We start from the raw sequence: 22,001 nt of genomic DNA on the forward strand, positions 1-22,001 counted from the left end.
TTCTGGTCTTTTTCAGCCCCCATATTTTTAAGTTTCATAAACTTGTGAAGCTAAAACACATTAAGGGTGAGGAGGGTTGGGACTACCCAACCTCCATATGTACTATATCGCCTCCAAAGTGTCCTACACCCACTGGTGGCTTGTCCAAATACGGCATTACAAGCCACAATATTGGACTCGGTGGAAACTATGGAAAATGCCCCATACAGAATGCAAGGAGATATACAGCACATCACCCCTATTATAAAATATACGCATAGACTGTGGCTTATGGCACTGCATAAATTAGGTATAGACCCACCACTGCTTTCACCTAGGCTCCCCCTTTGGAATAACAACAACCTCATTCACCTTACTCAACTGCCCCAATTTCAGATCTGGCCCATAGCAGGTATAAAAAGGCTCAGGAACATACTGGAAGAAAACTTGTTTCCCACGTATAGTGATCTTAGGAACAGACCTTTACTGACTAACATTAAACTGTAGCAATACTTACAACTGAGGGAGGCATTTGTAGACCCATTTCGGGAAGCATCCCTAGTCTACGAGAATTATCCCATAGAAAATCTACTGACTCAGGAGTGCCCCCCCCAAGTTGGTCTCTCGACTCTACTAATCTCAGCCTCACAGGCCCCCTTTCACAGAGAAGGGGAATGTAAACCAAACGAACAAACCCCAAAGGGATTCCCAGGCATAAATTTATATGAAGTAAATAAATATATAATACCCAGTATCGGGTTGGGCCCGGGTGTTCAAACCCCGAACCTGACGCTATGGTTCAAAGAATCACACAATGCACGTCGCTCAAATAGTGTAAAAGCTGAGGAATCAAAGAATAGCTCACCACAGGCCGATAGTGGTCCGGGTGCTCAAGGCCCCGAACCCGCAGCTGAAGGGGGAAATCTCCAAAGTTAGCATATGGAACATCAAGCACTCCGGACACGTGAAGACTGCTAAAATCCAAAATTTATTTCTTCATGTTTAAAACAATAAACGCCTGACGCGTTTCGTGCCCATTAAGGCACTTAATCATAGAACCTACCTCAAATGGAGGTCACTGCTAGATGACCTAACAGAGGAGCAATGGGAGGAGGTAACAGACCTTTTACCATTTTTTGGTATCCTCAAGAGACAGATTAATTCAATACAAATTACTGATGCAGGCCTAATATACTCCGCGGTCAGACTAAAAGAAATTGGTCGCATTTGTCAGATACTGACAAATGTGACAGGTGCCAAGCAGACCAAGCAGATTTCCTGCAAATGATCTGGAACTGCCCCATGGTCCAGGACTTTTGGGAAGATATTACCACTCATATGTCAGCTCAACTAGCCTACCCTCCTCTCCTCTCGCCACATGCCTGCCTACTTGGCATTATGGAGGACCAAGTGGGAGGTACTGCCTCCTGACTGTTTGCCCGGTCGCTACTCTACTATGCCCAAAAGTGTATCATTCTCCGCTGGATGGGGCCAAAGCTCCCCTGAAAGAAACAATGGATTAAGCTTATTAACGGAGCCTTACCCTCTATCAAACTGACATACCTAACTAGAGGATGTCCAACAAAGTTTGACAAAATATGGCAACCATGGCTGGACATTAAAGGGGACCCCCTGCCTAGAATAGGAGACACTCCTGACCCACCATGCTAAGTCCCTATATGCCTCACTAATTCCAATGCGAGCATAATATTTAAACCCTTCTACTACTACTTCTCTTTCAACCCCCCTTTCTCCCTCTCTCTCTCCTTTCCCACCCTCTTCTTTTATACCTTGTTTTGAAAAAAGGAAAATAAAAGCAATTAAAAAAAAAAAAACACCTTAAGGGTGAGGACACACAGAGCTACAAAGTAGCAGCTACTTGTCACGGCTACTAAATGTCAGAAAATACCCTTTCAGAGACAATACTGAGAATTACCGCTGCTAAAACACACTTATCAGTAAATGACAATTATCAGTAAATGATCAGCATTGTCTATTTTAGTAGCTGTGACAAGTAGCTGCTACTAGTAGCTCTATATGTCTTCACGCTAAGGACAGTGGCACACGGGGAGATTAGTTGCTCACGTTAAGGGCTCTGGTACACGGGGAGATTAGTCGCCCGCGGCAAAACTCCCTGCTCGCGGGCGACTAATCTCCCCGAGTTGCCTTCCCTCTGCCATCCCACCGGCGAACATGTAAGTCGCCGGCGGGATGGCAGACGCGGCGGCGCGATTTAGCGCAAATCGCCGAAAAAGACTCGCGAGTCTTTTTCGGCGATTTCCCGAAATCGCGCCGCCGCGTCTGCCATCCCGCCGGCGACTTACATGTTCGCCGGTGGGATGGCAGAGGGAAGGCAACTCGGGGAGATTAGTCGCCCGCGAGCAGGGAGTTTTGCCGCGGGCGACTAATCTCCCCGTGTACCAGAGCCCTAAATCTTTGCTTCCCAAAATGCCATCCCAACTGCAAGAATGTAAATCGCCGGTGGGATGGCATATGCTTTGCTTTGGTTTTCCAAAGTCGCCCTAAGCTTCCTTGTTAGGTAACTTTGGGAAACTGAAGCAACAAATATTTCCCGTGTGCCACTGCCTTAAAGTTTACATAGCAAATAATTCACTCTACCATTTAAACTTTTATTGAACCAACAAATGTATTTTTTTAGTTGTAATATTGGTGTGTAGGCAGCCATCTCAGTGCATTGTGCCTGAGTCTGAGCTTTCAGAAGGAGCCAGCGCTACAAATTAGAACTGCTTTCAGGTAACCTATTGTTTCTCCTACTCCCATGTAACTAGAGGAGTCCCAAGCCAGACTTGAATTTCTTACTATTAAGTGCTATTCTGATATCTACCGGGAGCTGCTATCTTCCCATTGTTCTGCTGGGAGGGGGATGATATCACTCCAACTTGCAGCTCAGCAGTAAAGAGTGACTGAGGTTTATCAGAGCACAGGTCAGATGCCTGTGGCACCATGGGAAATGAAGAATTTGGCTCGCTCCATGTGAAATTTCAAAATTAAATATAAAAAAAATCTGCCCTCTACTGTCGGAGAATTCAGTGAAAAAGCTAGCAGGTTGCCCCTTAGGTCACAACAAGGCTGTAAATATATCAAACCTGGTCCTAAATAAGGACCTAAACAAATGGACAGCAAAAAGTTGGAAAACCTCTGGGCATTATGGTCTGCTGCTTTAGCTGGCTACTGAGTATAATTCAGCAGACACAAGTATTCTTATACATATTAATGAATACAAATAATTATTCAGTGTGCAGTATCAACTTTGTTTTCATTTTGAAACTTTTAACAAAATAAAAACAGGCTACAGCACTCCTACAGCTGATGTGAATATAACAGTTTGTTATTTCTGTGATGAAGTTATTAAACCAATGTGGAAGAGCAGCAATGTTGACCTTTATGCATTTGGATATCCATTAGACCTTTGTGGTCCATCATTTAGTCAAGTCCCCCGTTAACAAGTTTACCACTATAGTTCCAAGAATATCTAAGATAGCAAATAAAGCTGGGCTTACTTAAGGCCAATGTCACACATGGCATTTTGTCATTACAACAAAATGCCAGAAAATGCGCTGAGAATGCTTTGAGAATTGCAGCAGGTAAAACACTTAAATTGTGTAACTGTGCAAAAATACGTAGAAAGTGACCACAATGTTTAACCTTTGCTTAGTTTGTCTATACACCTGCTAGGCCAAATCAGCTGAATCGATCTATACATGTGTCTTGGTTTATATTTGCTTTACTTTATCTTTTAGTCTTATTGCACACTGGGTGTTTCTCCCACTGTGTCTTTGGGGAGTAAGTGCTTGGGTGCAGGACCAATTTACTATTTATGCTGCCATAGAATGACGTGTTGTGAACCCTTACCTTTCCTGCAAAATTTATTGACCAATATATCAAAACCCTTCCAACCACTGCATATTTAAAGCAGAACTTAAGTAATATTCAAGAAGACCAATTGATAAATTTTTGAGTATGAGAAGAGAAAAAAGTGATTGCGTCAACAAACTGCGACAAAACATGCGTGACCTTTCTTACACACGCCTTGTTTTTTTTTTTTACTAGAGCATTAGCTTATTTAAGAAAAAACTTGGCCAGAATAGCTCACAGTTTTTTTTTGCAGTAGAAAAATTGCACAAGTGAAAATAATTGTTCCACTCATTTTCAATGAGGCTGAATCCAAAATGTTTTTAACTGGAAAATAAAGTTTATCGAGACTATTCCCACTGACTTATATAGAATTTATATATAGAATATAGAGTTTTTTTAATGCGACGTTTTTTTTTTTTTTTTTTTTTTCCAAAAATTGATAAAAACCACAAGCTCAGAAGTAAATATATCTAGCCCTAAATATACAGGTCAGCCTTTTAACATATATCCCATCCTGTGGTAATAACCATATAAACCAACATCTACAAGAACTGGCTATTAACTTTTCTATTGGAAAAAGCTCTAATGGACATTTAAAAAAGTTTTAAGGCAAAAGATAATACGGAAAAGCTTAAAAAAAAGGGGGGGGACAAATAGTTTTAAAATATACAACAAAGAAATCGAGTGTTAAAGTAGTGGTCAATAAAATACAAAATGCATTTTAAGGGAAAGCCAACCTAAAATGTAAGAATTGGTATGATTGTTCTGTGCCTTGTTATGAACTGAATGATCGTATAAGGCATGTAAATACCCTATTTCAGTCAGTTTTGTTCTACAGAAATCAGTTGTTCTCTGCCTGTATTCTTTTGAATTTCCTGCATGTTGTGTGGGATTTTTCAGCTGATATCACCTGGGAAATCTCCGATTTTCACCATACACACCTATCTAAACACTATCTGCGCAAGTTTGTTCTATATTCTTTACAATATTCTAAAAGATAAAAAGAAGCCCAGAATGCGCAGAGAATTCCCAGAGGATGTGCTGAACTACTTCAGGTGAATGAGTAGTGTTTGGAAAATATCAGGATAAATCACTGAACACATATAATAATCGCTTAAAGTGATAGCTGCTGTAAATCATGTAAAGATACTATGCACTGCAGGGAAATCCCATGTGGCTGCAGTAGAGACTCTAGTTGGTAATGGGATAAGAAGTCTGGCTGCTGAGGCGCAGGACTAGATGCATTGTTAGAGCGACACTCAAAGTGAGCCTGGCTTGAGGAAGCAAGCTGCAGAAAATTACTTGAAAATATATAGAACTGCCTTACGGACTATAATGGAAAGTTATTTAATTTGGAATGCTCTAACGGAAAAAGTTTTAAGTTTATTTTAAAGTGCCTACATTATGTTTTAGGCAATGGCCTATGTTGTAGAATGTACAAAAACAAAAAAGGAGCGGTAATAAAAGCTCCAAAAAAAAGATTTTTGACATTGCAATTATATAAAGAAGACCCACAAAGCACCCCAGTCTATATATGTGTGGTATAACATTCACAGAAAAAGGATGTGGGTTCCCCAAAAAATGAAAAGTGATAAGGATTTAGGACAAAGAAAACCCTAATGTGTTTCGTGCCTGTTGGGGCACTTATTTATAGGCTAATGGGCACACTCCTGTACATGGTTTTTATGGGGGATGTGGCCAATCAGATTAGAATACACAATAACCAATCACAAATGTGGAGACGATTCTAGATCAAGCACAGTGGTACAATTCAATCCAAATAGGCAAAATACTCATATGTGTCTAAGACTAAAATGAAAGGGAAAAAAAAAAAATCATACAGGTATGGGATTCCTCATCCGGAAACCCGTTATCCGAAAAGTTCCGAATTACGAGAAGTCCAGCTCCTATTAATTCCAGTTTAATCAAATAATTCCCATTTTTAAAATTGTTTTTTTTTTCTATAATAAAACAGTACCTTGTATAATTAATCCTTATTGGAGGCAAAACTATCCTATTAGGTTTATTTAATGTTAGTAGACTTAAAGGACAAGGAAAGTCAAAATCTACGTTATTAAATAGTACTACTATTGCTGTGTAAAAACGCTATATTTCTGGCTTGCCTAATGAAAGATTAACAGAGATACACTTACTACAAACTACATACTGTATATACTCGAGTATAAGCCTAGTTTTTCAGCACCCAAAAACGTGTTAAAAAAGTCACCCTCAGCTTATACACGAGTCGGGTGCCATGGGTCCCTCCAAACTAGCACCCTCTGTCCTTTGTGTGCAAATTAGGCCACCCGCAACCAGACCCTCCAGTGCCCTGGCCCGCTCCCAAATTCATCTTCATCTACCATTCTCACCTGTCCCATTCTGCACTAGACATTGCACTTTATATTCTATATAAACTATATATAGTTTTGAAGGATTTTAACTCTGTGTTTTAGCTTGGTTGCAGAGTACTCTTAAGGTATCATTGTTGATAAAACAATTGCTTTTGTTGACCCTCCACTTATAGAGCTAGTTTACAGTTTTTATTTGAAATAAATATTTAAAAACATATACCTCACTGATGCCTCATTTAATATAATTTTATTGGTATTTATTTTGATGAAACTTAGCAGTAGCTGCTGCATTCCCCACCCTAGGCTTATACTCGAGTCAATAAGTTTTTCCAGTTTTCTTAGGTAAAATTAGGTACCTCGGCTTATATTCAGATCGGCTTATACTCGAGTATATACGGTACTTGTTTCAGTGAACGGCACCACCATCTTTAAAAAGGGATGCCCATACCCTTTCCCTTCACATCTCTACTGCGCATGCGTCCCCCCCGTCTGCTCCCCGCTGGGCTACTAGTAGCTGATCCCAGACAACACAGAAAGCGGCCTCTGCACCCCGTCACCCTCCCTGCGTCTTTGTCCGGCGGAACCTGGCCCCCCCTCCAATCCTCGCACCTTTGGAGTCCTTAACCACCCACCACCCTCCCTGCTCCGCTCCAATCCCTGGAGTCTTGGTCAACCAGTACCAACCCCACCCCCAAACCCCCCCTCCCGCTCACAGCTCCCCCCCAGCACACTCGCCTGTCCGGCTTCTAATGGCCCCAGGGCGCTGCTGCATGCGCTATTTATACAGCGACAGCCATAGCAACCGGACGCTTGCCGGTTTGTCAGAAGGGGAGTGCACCTGCTTATGCTGAAGAGGGACATGTGCACATGCGCCGCCTACAGTCCTGGTCGTAGAGTCGTTGCAGGAGTGAGGCATTATGGGAATCCTCTTTACCCAGCTCAGCGTTTTTTTTTCCTGTTTGGCTTCTGATCATCTGAACGATGGCAATTTGGGGAGACTTAAGGGCACTATTGAGACAACTGAAGGTAAGCCTGCAGCTTGAGATTAACTCTTTGGTAGCCTTTCCTTCTCCTTTAAGGTACAAAGATCCAAATTACAGAAAGATCCAGAAAACCCCAGGTCCCGAGCATTCTGGGGTGGGTCACAAAAATGTGAAAAAGAAGGAAAACGTTAAATGAAAAAACTTTTAATATACTGATGCATTGGTATAGTAAATTAAAAAGAAAAGAAAGAATAGTACCCCACACAAGTTATGGAGGGAACACCAGGCTGTATAAGCAATATATAACAGTGTATGATGCATACATGTAAATATAAAAAGCTGAATATAGTTATAAAATTATTTCCAGGCAAAATGAAGCATTAAATATACAAATATATATACATAAAAGACGCTTGAGCATGATTTTTTTGTGTGTTTATGCAGAAAAAGTAAAAAATGTGGAAAGAAGCAGAGGATGGAGAGGGGGGAACATGTATCTATTACATATATATTTATTATTTTCTCAAATAGCGAGTAAAATTGAATTCACAGTTAAGACCTAGCGGTTTCCTAGCGTGAAGATGGAAAATCCATTTTGTTTCAAGTTGGAGCAACCTTGGTTATTAGGTCTCCTCCTCTTATATTATTCCCCACTCTATCAACAGCGTTATTAGTTGATTTTGTAATATGTCTTCCTTTGCATTCTTTAAAGGAGAAGAAAAGGTAAAAACAAAGTAAGCTTTATCAGAAAGGTAAATACAGCCATAAGCCACTCACAGAAAAGCTGAAAGTCCTCTATCAAAAGAAACACAGGATTTCTTGTCTCCTTTTTTGTAAATATGTTCTTTTGTATCTGACTTCCTCTCTCAGAAAAATCCTTCATTCCAGGGGCTAGTGGTTTTATTCATTCCTATGGGATTTTTAGAAGTGTATTTATCAATGAGTGAAAGTTAAAATTCACCAATTGATAAATACACTTCTTAAAGGAGAAGGAAAGGTAAAAACCAAGTAAGCTTTATTAGAAAGGTCTATGTAAATACAGCCATAAGCACTTACAGTAATGCTGTACTGAGTCCTCTTTTAAAAGAAACACAGGATTTCTGGTCACTTTTTTTGCAAAAATTATGTTCCAGTGTCTGACTTCCTCTCTCAGAAAAAGCCTTAATTCCTGGGGTCAGAGTCTGCTCAGTTCTCTCATCACTCCTGCTCCCCCTCCCACCAGAATGCTAAGAATTCCCTCCCCCCTCCCTTAGGAATGTGTGATCTCAGCTATAATGGATAGAGACTGCAGGAAGGAAGCTACCTAAAATGTCAGCTTCTATCTTAAGCAAAAGGAGAAAGCCGTTTACTCGGGTATATTAATGGTTTCTGCAGAATAAATATATTGTTCTAGGTGACACTATTCTGGCAAATCTATTGGCAGTAAAATGACTTTCCTTCTCCTTGAAAAACCCAAAAGAACCAAAAGAACGTGGATGAGTTTTTATATATTAAGCTCTAAACTCACATTTTGATAGATCTGCCCCTCAAACTAGTCTTAATATTTTATAGTTGCAGAATTATTTACATTCCTCTACTACCTCTTTTCAGCTCTCAAATAGAGGTTACTGACCCTGGCAGCCAAATCTATTGCTCTGTGAGAGCAATAGTCTGTTTTACTGTTACTGCTACCTTTTATTACTTAAAAAAGCTTTCTTTCCCCACTTTACCTATGGTCACCACATGTAATTTATTTTACATATGGCAATTCCAACTATTGTAAAGGGGCAGGTATTGACCGACATCCTTATCGCCTGAAGAAGAGGAGATTTCCCACCGGGAGAAGAAGTGTCCTGTGTGACAGGACCCCTAGAGTCGAAAATGACACACAAATGTACTGTGCACAAAGTAATTAGGAATGTTTTAAGGAGAAGATATTGTGAAATGATTCTAGCAAAGGGACATTTTTATCAGTAATTGCCAAATGTTTGATTTGTCAATAAAACACTCTATGCTAATGGGGTCATTGACCACTCTGGAACATTATGTGCCCTTGCAAAAACGTATCCATCCATACACCCAGCAGGGCTGTCAGTCAGTGCATCTGGTCTTCAATGATTAGGTTTCATCAAAAGCTTGGCCAGCTTTAGATTTCAGTCATTTTTGTATGTTTTATGGTGCATTATAGTCCCATTGGCTTTTCACTGGCTGTAAGGCTTTGTTGGAGAGGGGCCAGTGATTGCTTTCCTGCAATAAAAGTAATCTGAGAGCAGTTCCACTACCTGCTTATAGTAGATCCAGGGATGCACTCACTCCCGGTGTGGCTGGCACAGGTCTCACAAAGGGCATTTTAAAACCCACCAACTTCAGCTAGATTGGTAGTTCCCAAATATATTTGGTCAGCTTACTCTGCATAGGTCTCTTATCTGTGGCCATGATTCCAAGAGATTGGATTGGCCTGATTTGTTCCACAACCTGGGTGGCTGTATCAAAAAAAAAAACCATCCACTTATTTGATGACCTTGCCAAGGTGTAATGAGTGTATCTTTCAGTATAAAAATATTGTGGAAACTGAAAACAATACATATTGTAGGATACAAATGTAACCAGATTGTATTCAGAAATACAGCTTTAACAGTTATGTCAGGGGATAATGTCATAACATTTATTATGCTAACTATTGTTGATAATCCTATTTATTTCGAATACAAAATGCCCCTTTGTTCAACAAAAGCCTAAGGCATAGGGCTTGTGTTCAGCGGTTTTAAAAATATGAACACTCACAGAGGCTAAATACAGACATACATATTAAGTGAATCCTTTCACTCTCATTTACTTTCTATCTACTTTATTCAGAGAAAAAAATGGCTTTCTAATTGTTGTCAGTCTCTAATATGTACAGCAATATTGTAGTGCATAGCTATAATAATGTTGATAAATAGAAACTGAAGTAAAATTAGTCAAATTAGATTTCAGATTCAATTACACATGATTTATCACAAGCAAAAAGATAATTTAAAATATTAAGACACTGTTGGGGTTATGTAATAAAAGGCACTAAGTCTGCCCAGGAAGCATTTACTGGTTTAAAAGCAAACATCTCATTGGATGATGTTATAAAAAGTACCTAACAGGGTATGCAAAATTAAAATGGCCACTAGATAGGTCCAGTTTCAGACTGCTTAAAAGCACTCAAAGCTCATAAATGCAACCTGTGTGCTATAAAGGCTGTGACAGACATATCGGGGGAGATTTGTCGTGGGGCGACTAATCTCCCCGACATGCCATCCCACCGGCTAGAATGTAAATCGCCAGTGAGATGGCATACACGGCGAGGCAATTTGCCGAAATTGCTGAAGTCACCTTGAGAGGAAACGTTGGCAATTTCGGCACCGCGTATGCAATCCCACCGGCAATTTACATTCAAGCCGGTGGTATGACACTTCGGGGAGATTTGTCATGGGGCAACTAATCTCCCCATCTGTCACAGCCCTAAGCCTTCTAATTGTCAGTAGAATCTCAGCAATAAGGTATGATTTAATGCTACTTTGTGAAATCTAACTCTTATTTAAATGCTATAAAAAAGAAAACCTTACTCAGGTTAAAAAAAGTGGTATTTTTCTTGCTGAAGGGGGATAGTCTTGCATAGGCAGTAGACTAGCTAGCAGCAGGCAGGTATCTCTTATCTGTATCATCCCTTCTGTTCAGATTTATCCCTTTGATGCAAATTACTTTTGATGTATGTATTAAAAGTTAACACAGAATCTATACCATTGGAACAATGCCAGCACTGTAGATTCTACATTTGGCAGCATGTAAAAAGTTCATTAAAAAGATATTATTTTACTTTATTTAGAAAGGAGTAAGGCAAATGCTAAGAGGGATAGTTTCAATGATGTTTGCAGCAATCTAAATTTTCCACTGATTTAACACTTTTCTCTGCAGGCTGCAGTTTTCAAGTCATGCCCCACCTAGTGGAAGACTGTAATAATAATACATTATAACACTTATTATATAGATTAATAAAAATATTTCTTTAAGCAGAAGGAAGAAAAAAAAAGAAGAAAAGAATAAAGTGATGGTGTCCCTTCTGACTACATTTTCATTTGCAGAAGTATTTTGTTTTTTGAATGCATGTAATTCTTTAAAGATGCCCTAATATATACAACACATTAAGCACACAAAGTACACTGTTTATGTCAGCACAATGCATTTGTAGGCATACACAGATTCTAACACAATCCTGTACACTTTTCTTTAAAGCAGAAGTATCATGAAAATGTAAAAGGAGCTGCACCCAGGGGTGCTGCTGCCATGAGTCAAGCTGAGAATCTCAGTAATAAGCTGCTCCTGGTAATTTCGAGAGCCAAGTTCAGTTATTAAACTTGAATTTCAGCTCTGCTATCCATTCTGGCACTAGGGATACAGGCAACCCCCCCTCCCCCCAATGAGCTGCTCCAACGCCAATTTTCTGATCGAAGTAGGGTGAACTCTGGGAGCCTAAATGTCCCTGGCTGCACCCCAAGAAACTAAATGTAAACAAATAACAATTTTGTACAGTTTCTGAAATCAAGTCACCCATCAGTATTCCCCCAGAATTTGTTGATCTTCATGTGAAGTCGGATGAATATTTTAATTGACAGCTACTTGAAAAGATAGCTAGCACTAATACATTGTCTAGGCAAAGGGAGGACACACCCATGTAATATTAGGGCTGTCATTCAAAATCCGAGTGTTAACACAAAAAAAAAAAAAAAACAGGAAATCTTGTAGTTTCTACTATAAGCTGCAGTATTCTTTAACCCACACAGAGGGTGCTCCTGTTCCCTGTCAGTGCTCTTACTTATAGCTGTGTTATCAGCAGAGGAAAGAAAACCACCTCTTTTCCCTTCTAGTGAGTTCATTAAGCAAGCATGAAATGGAAAATGGATATCAGTAAGAACTGCTGCCAATGTTATTTTAGTTAAAGGGCAGCTTAACCCTGCAAAAACTTCTAAGTGTATAAAATGTACCAGTATCCTAAGACTCATGTACAAGCAAGCCTACTGGAACTGCAGCTTAATGTCACAAAGGGCAATAGCACAAGGGGTAACAATGCAATTTTTTCTTATTGAAAAAAAAAAAAAAAAAACCTCTCCTACAATACAAAAAGGCCAATGTTATCTGGAAATCTGGTCATTTTCCAAAGAATGCACAAAACACTACTTGATTTGTGGTCAGTCAGTGTGGCTAATGGTATCACTTGCTAGCATTGCCCATCCCCAGCAGCAGTAGGTTTATATTGACGCAAATTACAGTTTATTTTGTTAAGTTATAAAATGTATGATCAATATTTTTTTTTTTTTTTTTGCTTAAAAGCCCTGTGCATATTTATTTGTAAAAAGAAGAAATATAAGATAGCCCTGCATAAGCTTATGCAGTGATTTAAATAATGTATGAAGGTAAAAAAAAAAAATAAAAATGATCAGTGTTCCTTTAAAAGCTTAGTGTACTATGTTTATAATGATTACATAAGAGTAAGACTGTACAGTAAGCTGTAGAGTATTTTTTATATTACTAGGAAACACAAAATGATCAAGTTACATCCTTTGTGCCAATGGGATTGTTGCATCATCTTTATAACAAATCCCTTGTGCATTCTGAGAGCAGATTAGGAGAACATACCTACAAGCAGATTTCTTCCATAAAAGGGAGATCCCAAAGTCTTTTTACAACAAAACAGACCCACCAAAGGTGCATCAGTGACACCCCTTTGCATATGGTTTATGCCAAACAGCAGTCCATCCTTATCCACTACATGGAGGAGCAATTTAGGAGGAAGTCACCTGGTTTCAATGTACAGAGTAGGCCGAGATTATACTGGGCATGCAGTTCTTTTTTATTTTTACTCCCCAGTCCTTCTGCATTTCTACCTTATGAGCCATCTTCCATTGCATCACAGGCATCCCCTGCCCTACCATTCAATCTACTGCCTTTGAGGAATGGTGGTAATGCTGCTCTATTTAACATACACATTTAGTGCACCTTACAAACAGAACCATCCAAAAGCAGGTTCCATATGAATATGAGAAGACAAATTGCTCCTGGAGAGGACAACTAAGCTACTCATTAATGATATAATAAAAGCCAGTATGTTTAGTTTTCACTACACACAATCACACAATAGGGAAACACAGTAGCAAGACATGCAGATTAACTGCGTGAAGCCCATATATTTTCACTATACTGTGCTACTTGCAAGTGAAATTCATTCACCTTTGTAAAGCTTTCTGCAACAGACTGATAATTTTCCATGCAAAATTACCATATGCCACTATATTCTAAACCATTGTGACTTTACGACAATATTTTGTACTTTTATAACATGAAGCATAAACAAAAGCCACATTGTTGAACCTTGTTAAAGAGGCACCTAAATTAAAACATACTAGACAAAGACCAGGTCACTTTTGCTAGTGTATTACATGGCCTATACCAAGAACAAAACCAATGCTTTCCTCAAAAGATCTCTAAAAGACAGAAAAGTTATTATTTTAAAATACAAAGATTAAATGTAATTCTTAACTGCAAGCTTTGAAGACAGCATAGGCAATATATAGAATTTATATCACTACTCTATAGTTCACTAATTGTGACTAGAATAAAACAAATCTGCTTTTCAACTATTAGCAGCTACTTGTTGTGGCTACTAAAATAGACAATGATGATCATTTACTGATAATTTTCTCTATGTGTGTGTTAGCAGAGGCAATTCTCAGTATTCTCTATGGCAGATTTTCTGGCCTTTAGAAACAGTGAAAAAATAGCTGCTACTAGTAGCTCTGTGTGTCTTCACGCTTAGGGCATAAAATGAGCGACAATTTGCCCTGCTTTGGGGCTGTAATACATTTTTGGCTTACCTTTTCTGATTCTGTTAGTGCATATATATAAGTACAATTAGCCCACTGGCTTTTTGTATTTGTTGATACACCCTTATGGGATACATTACATATATATAATTTTTGATACACCATAGCTTTCCAATTCTAGGTTTAGTATTTCCTTTGGAGACAATACAGTGTTATAAACTCGTGCAGCAGCAAAAAAGTATACATTGCATATTTTATGTTACTATGAGAATTTCTAACAGTTTACAATTTAGGACAGGGGTAGGGAACCTATGGCTCGGGAGCCAGATGTGGCTCTTTTGATGGCTGCATCTGGCTCGCTGCTAAATCTTTAATAAAAAAAAAAATAACGAGGGCGTGACCTGCCTTAGAACACGTCTTCTATCTGCCGAGCGCAGGCCACACCCTCCTCTGATCGCATCCGGCATCCTTGGGACCCACCCTACCTTGCCCCACAGCATCCGTGGCCAAACATATTGTATGGCTCTTACTGAATTACATTTTAAAATATGTGGTGTTTATGGCTCTCTCAGCCAAAAAGGTTCCCGACCCCTGATTTAGGATATTTTTGTACAGTGGGACACAGAATATTTTTTCTGTTAAAAGCTCTTCTTAAAACTCTTTCCATCTTGTGGTCTGAATGTGCATTGCTAACGGCTGCCAGCTCACCTGTAAGACACAACTGTGTGCACTTCTTACAGGAGATTATGTTATCTGACATCCCACCACTGAGGTAACTATTCTGCTTTCTCTTCAATAAACCTTTAGAAAAAAGAAATGTATTCTCTTGGTACTGCAAGAATTGCAAGGAAGGAAGAGAAGTATGCCATCTGGGCAATGTCACACAGGTTTGTTTCAGTGATGCCAAAGTGTCTAATACAAGCCCCCCCCCCCACATACTAACTTTGAAGTCACTTAGAGACACATTTTTGGGCTACCTTAAAATGTGCATAAAAAAAACTAAAATGGCCACGTCAGACACTGCTTTGGAAGAAGGCTTTCATGATCATTTAACTGTGTTTGTCTGCAAGTTCACTGAAAGATGATTGAAGAGGACTGAGGACGGAAAGAGCATAGAAGGTATAACAGGCAATGTTGCTAAATGACCCCATAGAATGCTATTACAAAATCTTTTCCTTACAGAAGTTTATTGATTATTATACATTTAGGGGCAGATTTATTAAAGTACGATCGGTCCAAATCTGACTTTTTTGTACTGTGTGTATTTTCTGTGACTTTTTTGTACCTAGTAACTAATGCGTTTTTTTCGTAAGCATTTTCGTGATATTTGCGACCATCAGAAATTATTGTATCCAATCCGAATTTTTCCCATTTTGGGATTTGAACTTTGATTAATCAGCCCCTTAGTTTTAGATGTAAACTAGACAATTCGCAATGCAGTAGAAATGTTATCTCCAAAAGCCCATTAGGCATTATATAGCGTGTGGCATGATTATATCTGCTTTTGGAACTTTTTCTTGAGCCTAGCGTCATACTATCTAAAGCTGCAATGGCTCCAAAATCATAACATTTTACAGCTTATACTGATTCTAGAAAAGAAGCTTTGGAAAACATTTGGGTGAAATAGGATTCTTTATACAATATTAAAATGCTAAGAACTGGCTTTTCTTTCTTTAACTAGTACAATAACTAGTCGGATCCCTTATCTGGAAATCCATTATCCAGAAAGCTGTTAATTACGGTAAGGCCATCTCCTAAAGAGTCCATTTTAAGCAAATAATTAAAAAAATTTAATATTAAACCAGTGTCGTGTACAGGTATGGGATCAGTTATCCAGAAAGCTCCAAATTACAGAAAGCTTGTCTCCCATTGACTACATTTTAATCAAAGAATTCAGATTTTTAAAAATAAACTCCTTTTTCTTTGTAATAAAACAGTACCTTGTACTTGATCCCAACTAAGATATAATAAATCCTTACTGGATGCAAAATAATATTATTGGGTTTAATTAATATTTTGTTGATTTTTTAGTAAAAGGTATGAATATCCATATTACAGAAAGACCCCTTATCCGGAAAATCCTTTGTCTCAAGCATTCTGGATAATGGGTACTATACCTGTACTTTATCCTAACTAAGATTCACAAATCCACATTGGTGGCAAAACAATCCTATTTGGTTTTTAGCAAACGAAGGGTACTGGCACACGGGAAGTCATCTGTGATAATTATTCACAACTGCAGGCAACTAATCTCCACAAAATTCTTTCCCCACACACAGCATTTAATTTTTCTGAAGTTGCCTGCAGTTTCCTCTCAAGGCAACTTTGGCAAATCGTGGTGCCACATATGTAATCCCATCGGCGATTTACATTAGTTGCCCGCGACAATGAAGATTTGTTGTGCGGCGACTAATCTCCCCGTGTGCCAGAGCCCTTAGGGCAAGGGCACACAAAGCGCCTGCTTCACTTCTCTGCACCTGTGTTTTTGTAAGCAGGAAGAGAGAAGCTTTCATGTCAAGCTGTGCTAACAGCCTAAGTGCAGATACACAAAGCTGAGATCGGGCCAAAAATGCCTGCTACACACGGAAGTGTTTAAAAGTGGATCCATTTCTCTCCGTCTGCCAACAAAACCCAAGTGGAGAGAAGCAGAGCAAATGCTTTATGTGCCTGTGCCAGTGCCCTTACATATATTTATGCAAAAAAGGAAACTCTAGTGCCCCAGTGGGTCCAAACATTAAGTTATCTGTGTAAAATCTTTTAGTTATTTACATTTGGTGTGGTCTAAATTATTAGTATTGTAATTGTGATTTCCTGTGCATCTCTTATGGGATTGTGATCATAATGTGCTTGCCTATGCATCTTTACTGGCACTGTAATCATACTGTGCCTGTCTGTGCATCTACAATGGGATTTTAATTATACTGTGCTTGCCCATAGCACTCACCTATTTCCACGCATTCTGTCTCCACCTCATGCTCCTCTGCAAAATCCTGCATCATGAAGGTCTCATCATCATATACCAGAACCTGGGCTGCATAACCCTGTTCCAGCCGGGCACTAGGAACTGGCTCTACTATCACAGCAGGGTATTCAGTTACTTGAACTTCTTCCTGTGACAACCAAATAAAATGAACAGTATTATATATTTTATTATAAATTAAAATATATTGTACTGTTGTCCTACAGTGGTACAAATTGTGTAAGAGAGAACACACACCTATATATGTGAGGACCAAAACGTCAGATTCTTTTTAAACAATATGTCTTTTTTTTTTAAGGGTGTGCTGGCAACTGAATATTTATTGCTGAATACTCAAATTTTGGCTGTGCACCCCGCAAAGTTACAAGCTTTGGAGTGCAGACACTACAAGGACTAATATATATATCTCATTTCAAGGATTGTGCGCACTCCAATCCCAATAATTTAACTTTATTATAAACACATGGTTATTCCATCAACGTTTCGGTCCTGGTCTAGGACCTTGTTCACGATGTTATACCCTATAACATCGTGAACAAGGTCCTAGATATATATATATATATATATATATAGATATATATATATATACACAACCATATGCAGCACCCAGGAAGTTTGTGAGCAACAACACTGATGAGGGAGTGCGGACTATTTGGAAGTGTTATATATATATATATATATATATATATGCATACACACACACATATATACATACATATATACATACACAAATCTTCATGTGTTTTATTGTTTTTTTGACAAGATACACATACAGTTAGCATCAGTCTGGGTTCTTACCTGTTCCAAATTCTCCACTCCATTGCTGACAATGTCTCCCACCGATCCACCGCCATCCACAGCAGCAGAGGTCATGTTGCATCCCCTGAGTCCAGGTGTTGCGCGGTCTCCAGAAACCGTCCCTCACTACCTTGCCTTTGTTCTAAAAGAGAAAAAAACCCATTACAATCAATTTTTTATTAAGTGATAAAAAATCTTTAATCGACCCAACATTAATGAATGGATTAATCTAAAATATCTGTTTAAACATTATCTCCTGCTGGAGGGCAAGTAGCTGTCTTGAAGAAAAGGTAATGCCATAAGTGATATAATTAATTTCAGTATATCCAGCACCCACAAACAAACTATTTCTTGACAACAAATGTCCTATTATATATGAGAGAGGCTTTCATTTGACAGTTCTGTAGAAAGCAAAGAATGGCATTTGACCTGTTCATCCTCCTGTGTAAGATCTAATCCATTTTATTCTACACAGTTTATTAGTTACTTGCTATGTAAACATGGGCCCTACACTCCAAATTCAACTTTAAGGAAAAATAACACTAACATTTTTCAAGAAAAAAAAAATGTATTCTACCCTGCCCCAATAATTGCCCTATCCGGCACACCATTTATTATTGTGAATGCTTTATTACAAAATACCTGCTAAAACTTGGCTTCCGATCATTTGAAATAGGGCGATACGGCGATGCAGTGCAGAATCCACTATGCGACGATCGATTGATCGATCCTAGCCCGACTCCTTTCTATACAGAAGGAAGGCTAGGATCGATCAATCGATCGTCCCATAGTGGATTCTGCCCGGCATTACTTTTCCTTTAAATGGCTCACCCATTTGGCAACAAGGTTATTCATTTATATAAACTGTAGTAGTGTTTCTAAGCAAAGTGCAGAATAAGTACCATATATTTTTAACATGTACAGTTTTACATTTTGATGTTATTTTCCTTTAAATGGACAAGATGTTCATTTTGGTCTTCCATTTGTAACTGTCCAAAAGAAGTACTGAAAACTAAAAATATATGCTGTAATTTTCTACTAGTTTACTGCCCAGAACCATAGCCTTCCTGTGGAATTGTAATAACTAGGAGGATAGCCCAGGGGGTTCATATAAGTGTATTTACTAACATAGGTACTAGTGATGTGTGGGTCGACAAAAATTCAACCCGCACCTAACCCAGCCCGCTGAGCTGTGTACATTTTTATACCTGCGCCCGTCCCGCGTCTATAAATAGCTTACATGTTCGCCGGTGGGATGGCGGGTCATGGCAACTCGGGGAGATTAGTCGCCCGCAAACAGGGAGTTTTGTCGCGGGCGACTAATCTCCCCGTGTGCCAGAGCCCTTAAGGTCCCCATACACGGGCCGTCTATAGCTGCCGATATCGGTCCCTTGGACCGATTCGGCAGCTAATCGGCCCGTGTATGGGGAGAGCAGAGCGGCCTGGCAGACCAGGGCCAAACGATAGGATTATTTTTTTTTTTTACCTAAATGCTAATATTTACCTAATATTTTTTTTTTTACCTAAATGCTCCCCGATATCGCCCACCCATAGGTGGGGATATCGGGGGAAGATCCGCTCGCTTGGCGACATCGCCAAGCGAGCGGATCTGCTCGTGTATGGCCACCTTTAGACTGTCTTCTTACTAAAGATATTTTCTGGGGCTATAAACAAACTCTTCTGTCAAGCAGAGGTATAATTTACCCCACCCAGCCTCAAGGCATAGATAAAACATCAAATATGTTCTCATGTATACTTCTAAACCCTCCTCCTAACCAGCATTATAACTTTATATACTACCCAAAACACCATGCAACAGTCATCACCATTTATCAAGAAATTAAACTTTCTTACACTTAAATATACTTGTTTCCCCAAGAGTTTTTCACACAGAGCACACACATGATTGCCCCCAGTCAGTATGTTTTGGCTACCACTCTCAGAAAGCTTTGGCAAACAAAACACTCACCCCTGCTTATAACCACTTCAAATTCACTAGCTGTCCATAATACAGACTTTCTGGTGCGCAAGTAAACACAGACTTACACATTTCAAAACAATGGCTGCCTTACGGCATAAATGTGTAAAAGAGAGACCACTACTGTCATTCAAGTATATGTTAATGTATAATTTATAAACAGTGTTTATTATTACATTTAAACATTACAATAATGAATACAAATACACAGTACAGTTCCATCAACATTTAAGAGCTGTCAAAGAGACAAGAGGAAGGAGGTCCCTGCCTTGTAGAGCTTACAATCTATGTGGATGGGTAACTTACAGACACAAATGGGAGGATATTAAGTGCTGCAGGTTAAAGTGGTTGACCCTGCAATATAAGTGCTAGTTCCCAGTTCAGATGTTATGCTTGATTGTACAGCTATAGGACCCATTATCCAGAACGCTGGGGACCAAGGGTATTCCGGATAAGGGGTCTTTTCGTAATTTGGGTCTCCATACCTTAAGTCTACTAAAAAAAAAAAACAATAAAACTGATTTGAATCCAATAAGGATTAATTATATCTCAACTGGGATCAAATACAATGTTCTGTTTTATTATTACAGAGAAAAAGGAAATACATTTTAAAAATCTGAATTATTTGATTAAAATGGAGTCTATGAGAGACAGGCTTTCCGATAACGGGTTTCCGGATAACGGATCCCATACCTGTACTTCTGTGATATAACAACAATATGCCTTTTACTCTATTGCTCTTATTCAAAGTTCCATGTTAAAATATGAAATGTTTAAAAAAAAAACCCAAAAAAACTGTAACAAGTTCCCTAGTGTTTATATTCTGTAATCTCTCAGCACCTGAGAGAAGTGGGAGCTATAACACTGTAAACATTACTTGGCTGTAAACAATAATGTTTTGAATTCATATAAACACGTATGGAAAAATAAACTGAACACATATCATGCTTATTGTAGGCAACACTAGGACCCCTAATTGTAGAAGGGAACACTAGTACCCCGAGGCAAAGAATGGTTTGCTTTGCTTCTGCAAATCCTCTGACCAAAGATCTGTGCACATGGGGAGGGGGAGGAAAAGAAATGAAGAAATACAGGAAACTGGCAGGAAATGCAATGACTTTTGCAGAACGGAAACCTCCCCTACACTAGCATAGCATCAACATGAACTACAGAAGTAACGGTTTTTGTTAATCAGAAAGGTTTTACTAATGCCACAGCAAGTTACTAGAGTCTGTGGCATTCTAAGGGGTGTGATTTTGTGCCCCTCCACAGCCTTCCTGCATTTGTGTCAGGGGCATAAGAAAATGAGTATGGACGTGCGTTTTGTGACAAACTTTTAATGGGTTATCAAGCTAGAAATAAAACTGTCATATTAAGGAACAGCCATATGCTTGCTAAAGTGTAATATATGTCTAACACATTTTTATAGTTCGTAAACTATTTGCAGCTGTCCATTTGAACAGTTAGCTAACTCTCAGTCAGCTCCCCCAACCCTGTTTAATCAGATTATTAGTGGCTAAAAACTTTGCTTCCATAGTGATTTTAGCTTCCCTTCCTTCAACCAGCATACTTCAACTCCCATAATTCCCATCCCTGATTACATCAGCAATACATCCACCTCCTTCTATGCCAACACCGGTGCCTGAATTATCAGCAGCTGCAGGGAGCTTGGCTCTGCCCCGAAAATCAATTCAAGCTAAGCATATACTCCAACTGTGAAATATATATGAACTGTATATGAACACGGAATGAAAAAGTCTGGCCACCCCTGATCTAAGCTGTCCAAATCTGCTTGAATGTTTGTGTTTCCAGTCCTCTAACAAGATTTATATTACAATAGAGGGAACATTATTCATTACTTATATATACACAAGTCATAAAGGAGTTCCATGACCATACAAAGGTGCAAGGCCAAAGGTCAAGCACTTTTACATAGGTCATGGTGCAGTGAGGTGTAATCTAATATATTTTATTTAATTTATGGGGTACATTATTTGTACTAAGTACCAAATATAAGAATATAATTTACAGGATTTTCACAACACAATATAATTACCTAAAAAAAATTAACTTGATATAAATCAAAGCGTATAAATGTGTTACTCAAACATATTCCAGCACAGAGAGGAAGGGCAAGAGGGATTTAAATTGCTGAGTCTGTGCTGCAGTATGTAGTGGGATGGCTCAGGGAGCTACATGAAGTGTCCAAACTAAAGACATTTGATTGTA

The 22,001-nt window shown here is 38.9% G+C and overlaps 1 protein-coding gene across 3 annotated transcripts in view; it reads right to left on the minus strand.

The window, feature by feature from the left end:
* Window positions 1–22,001, minus strand: part of elf2 (E74 like ETS transcription factor 2) — a 57,123-nt gene that overhangs the window by 18,529 nt on the left and 16,593 nt on the right. For all 3 annotated transcript variants that reach the window (XM_012959865.3, XM_012959867.3, XM_012959871.3), the window contains exons 3-4: window positions 17,795–17,936; window positions 16,961–17,126 (exon numbers count right to left, since the gene is read on the minus strand). In XM_012959865.3, the coding sequence (XP_012815319.1) occupies window positions 16,961–17,126; window positions 17,795–17,869 (241 nt within the window). In that variant the 5' untranslated portion in view covers window positions 17,870–17,936. The remainder of the gene's footprint in view (window positions 1–16,960; window positions 17,127–17,794; window positions 17,937–22,001) is intronic.

Source organism: Xenopus tropicalis, chromosome 1, assembly GCF_000004195.4.
Source record: "Xenopus tropicalis strain Nigerian chromosome 1, UCB_Xtro_10.0, whole genome shotgun sequence".
Classification (NCBI taxonomy): domain Eukaryota; kingdom Metazoa; phylum Chordata; class Amphibia; order Anura; family Pipidae; genus Xenopus; species Xenopus tropicalis.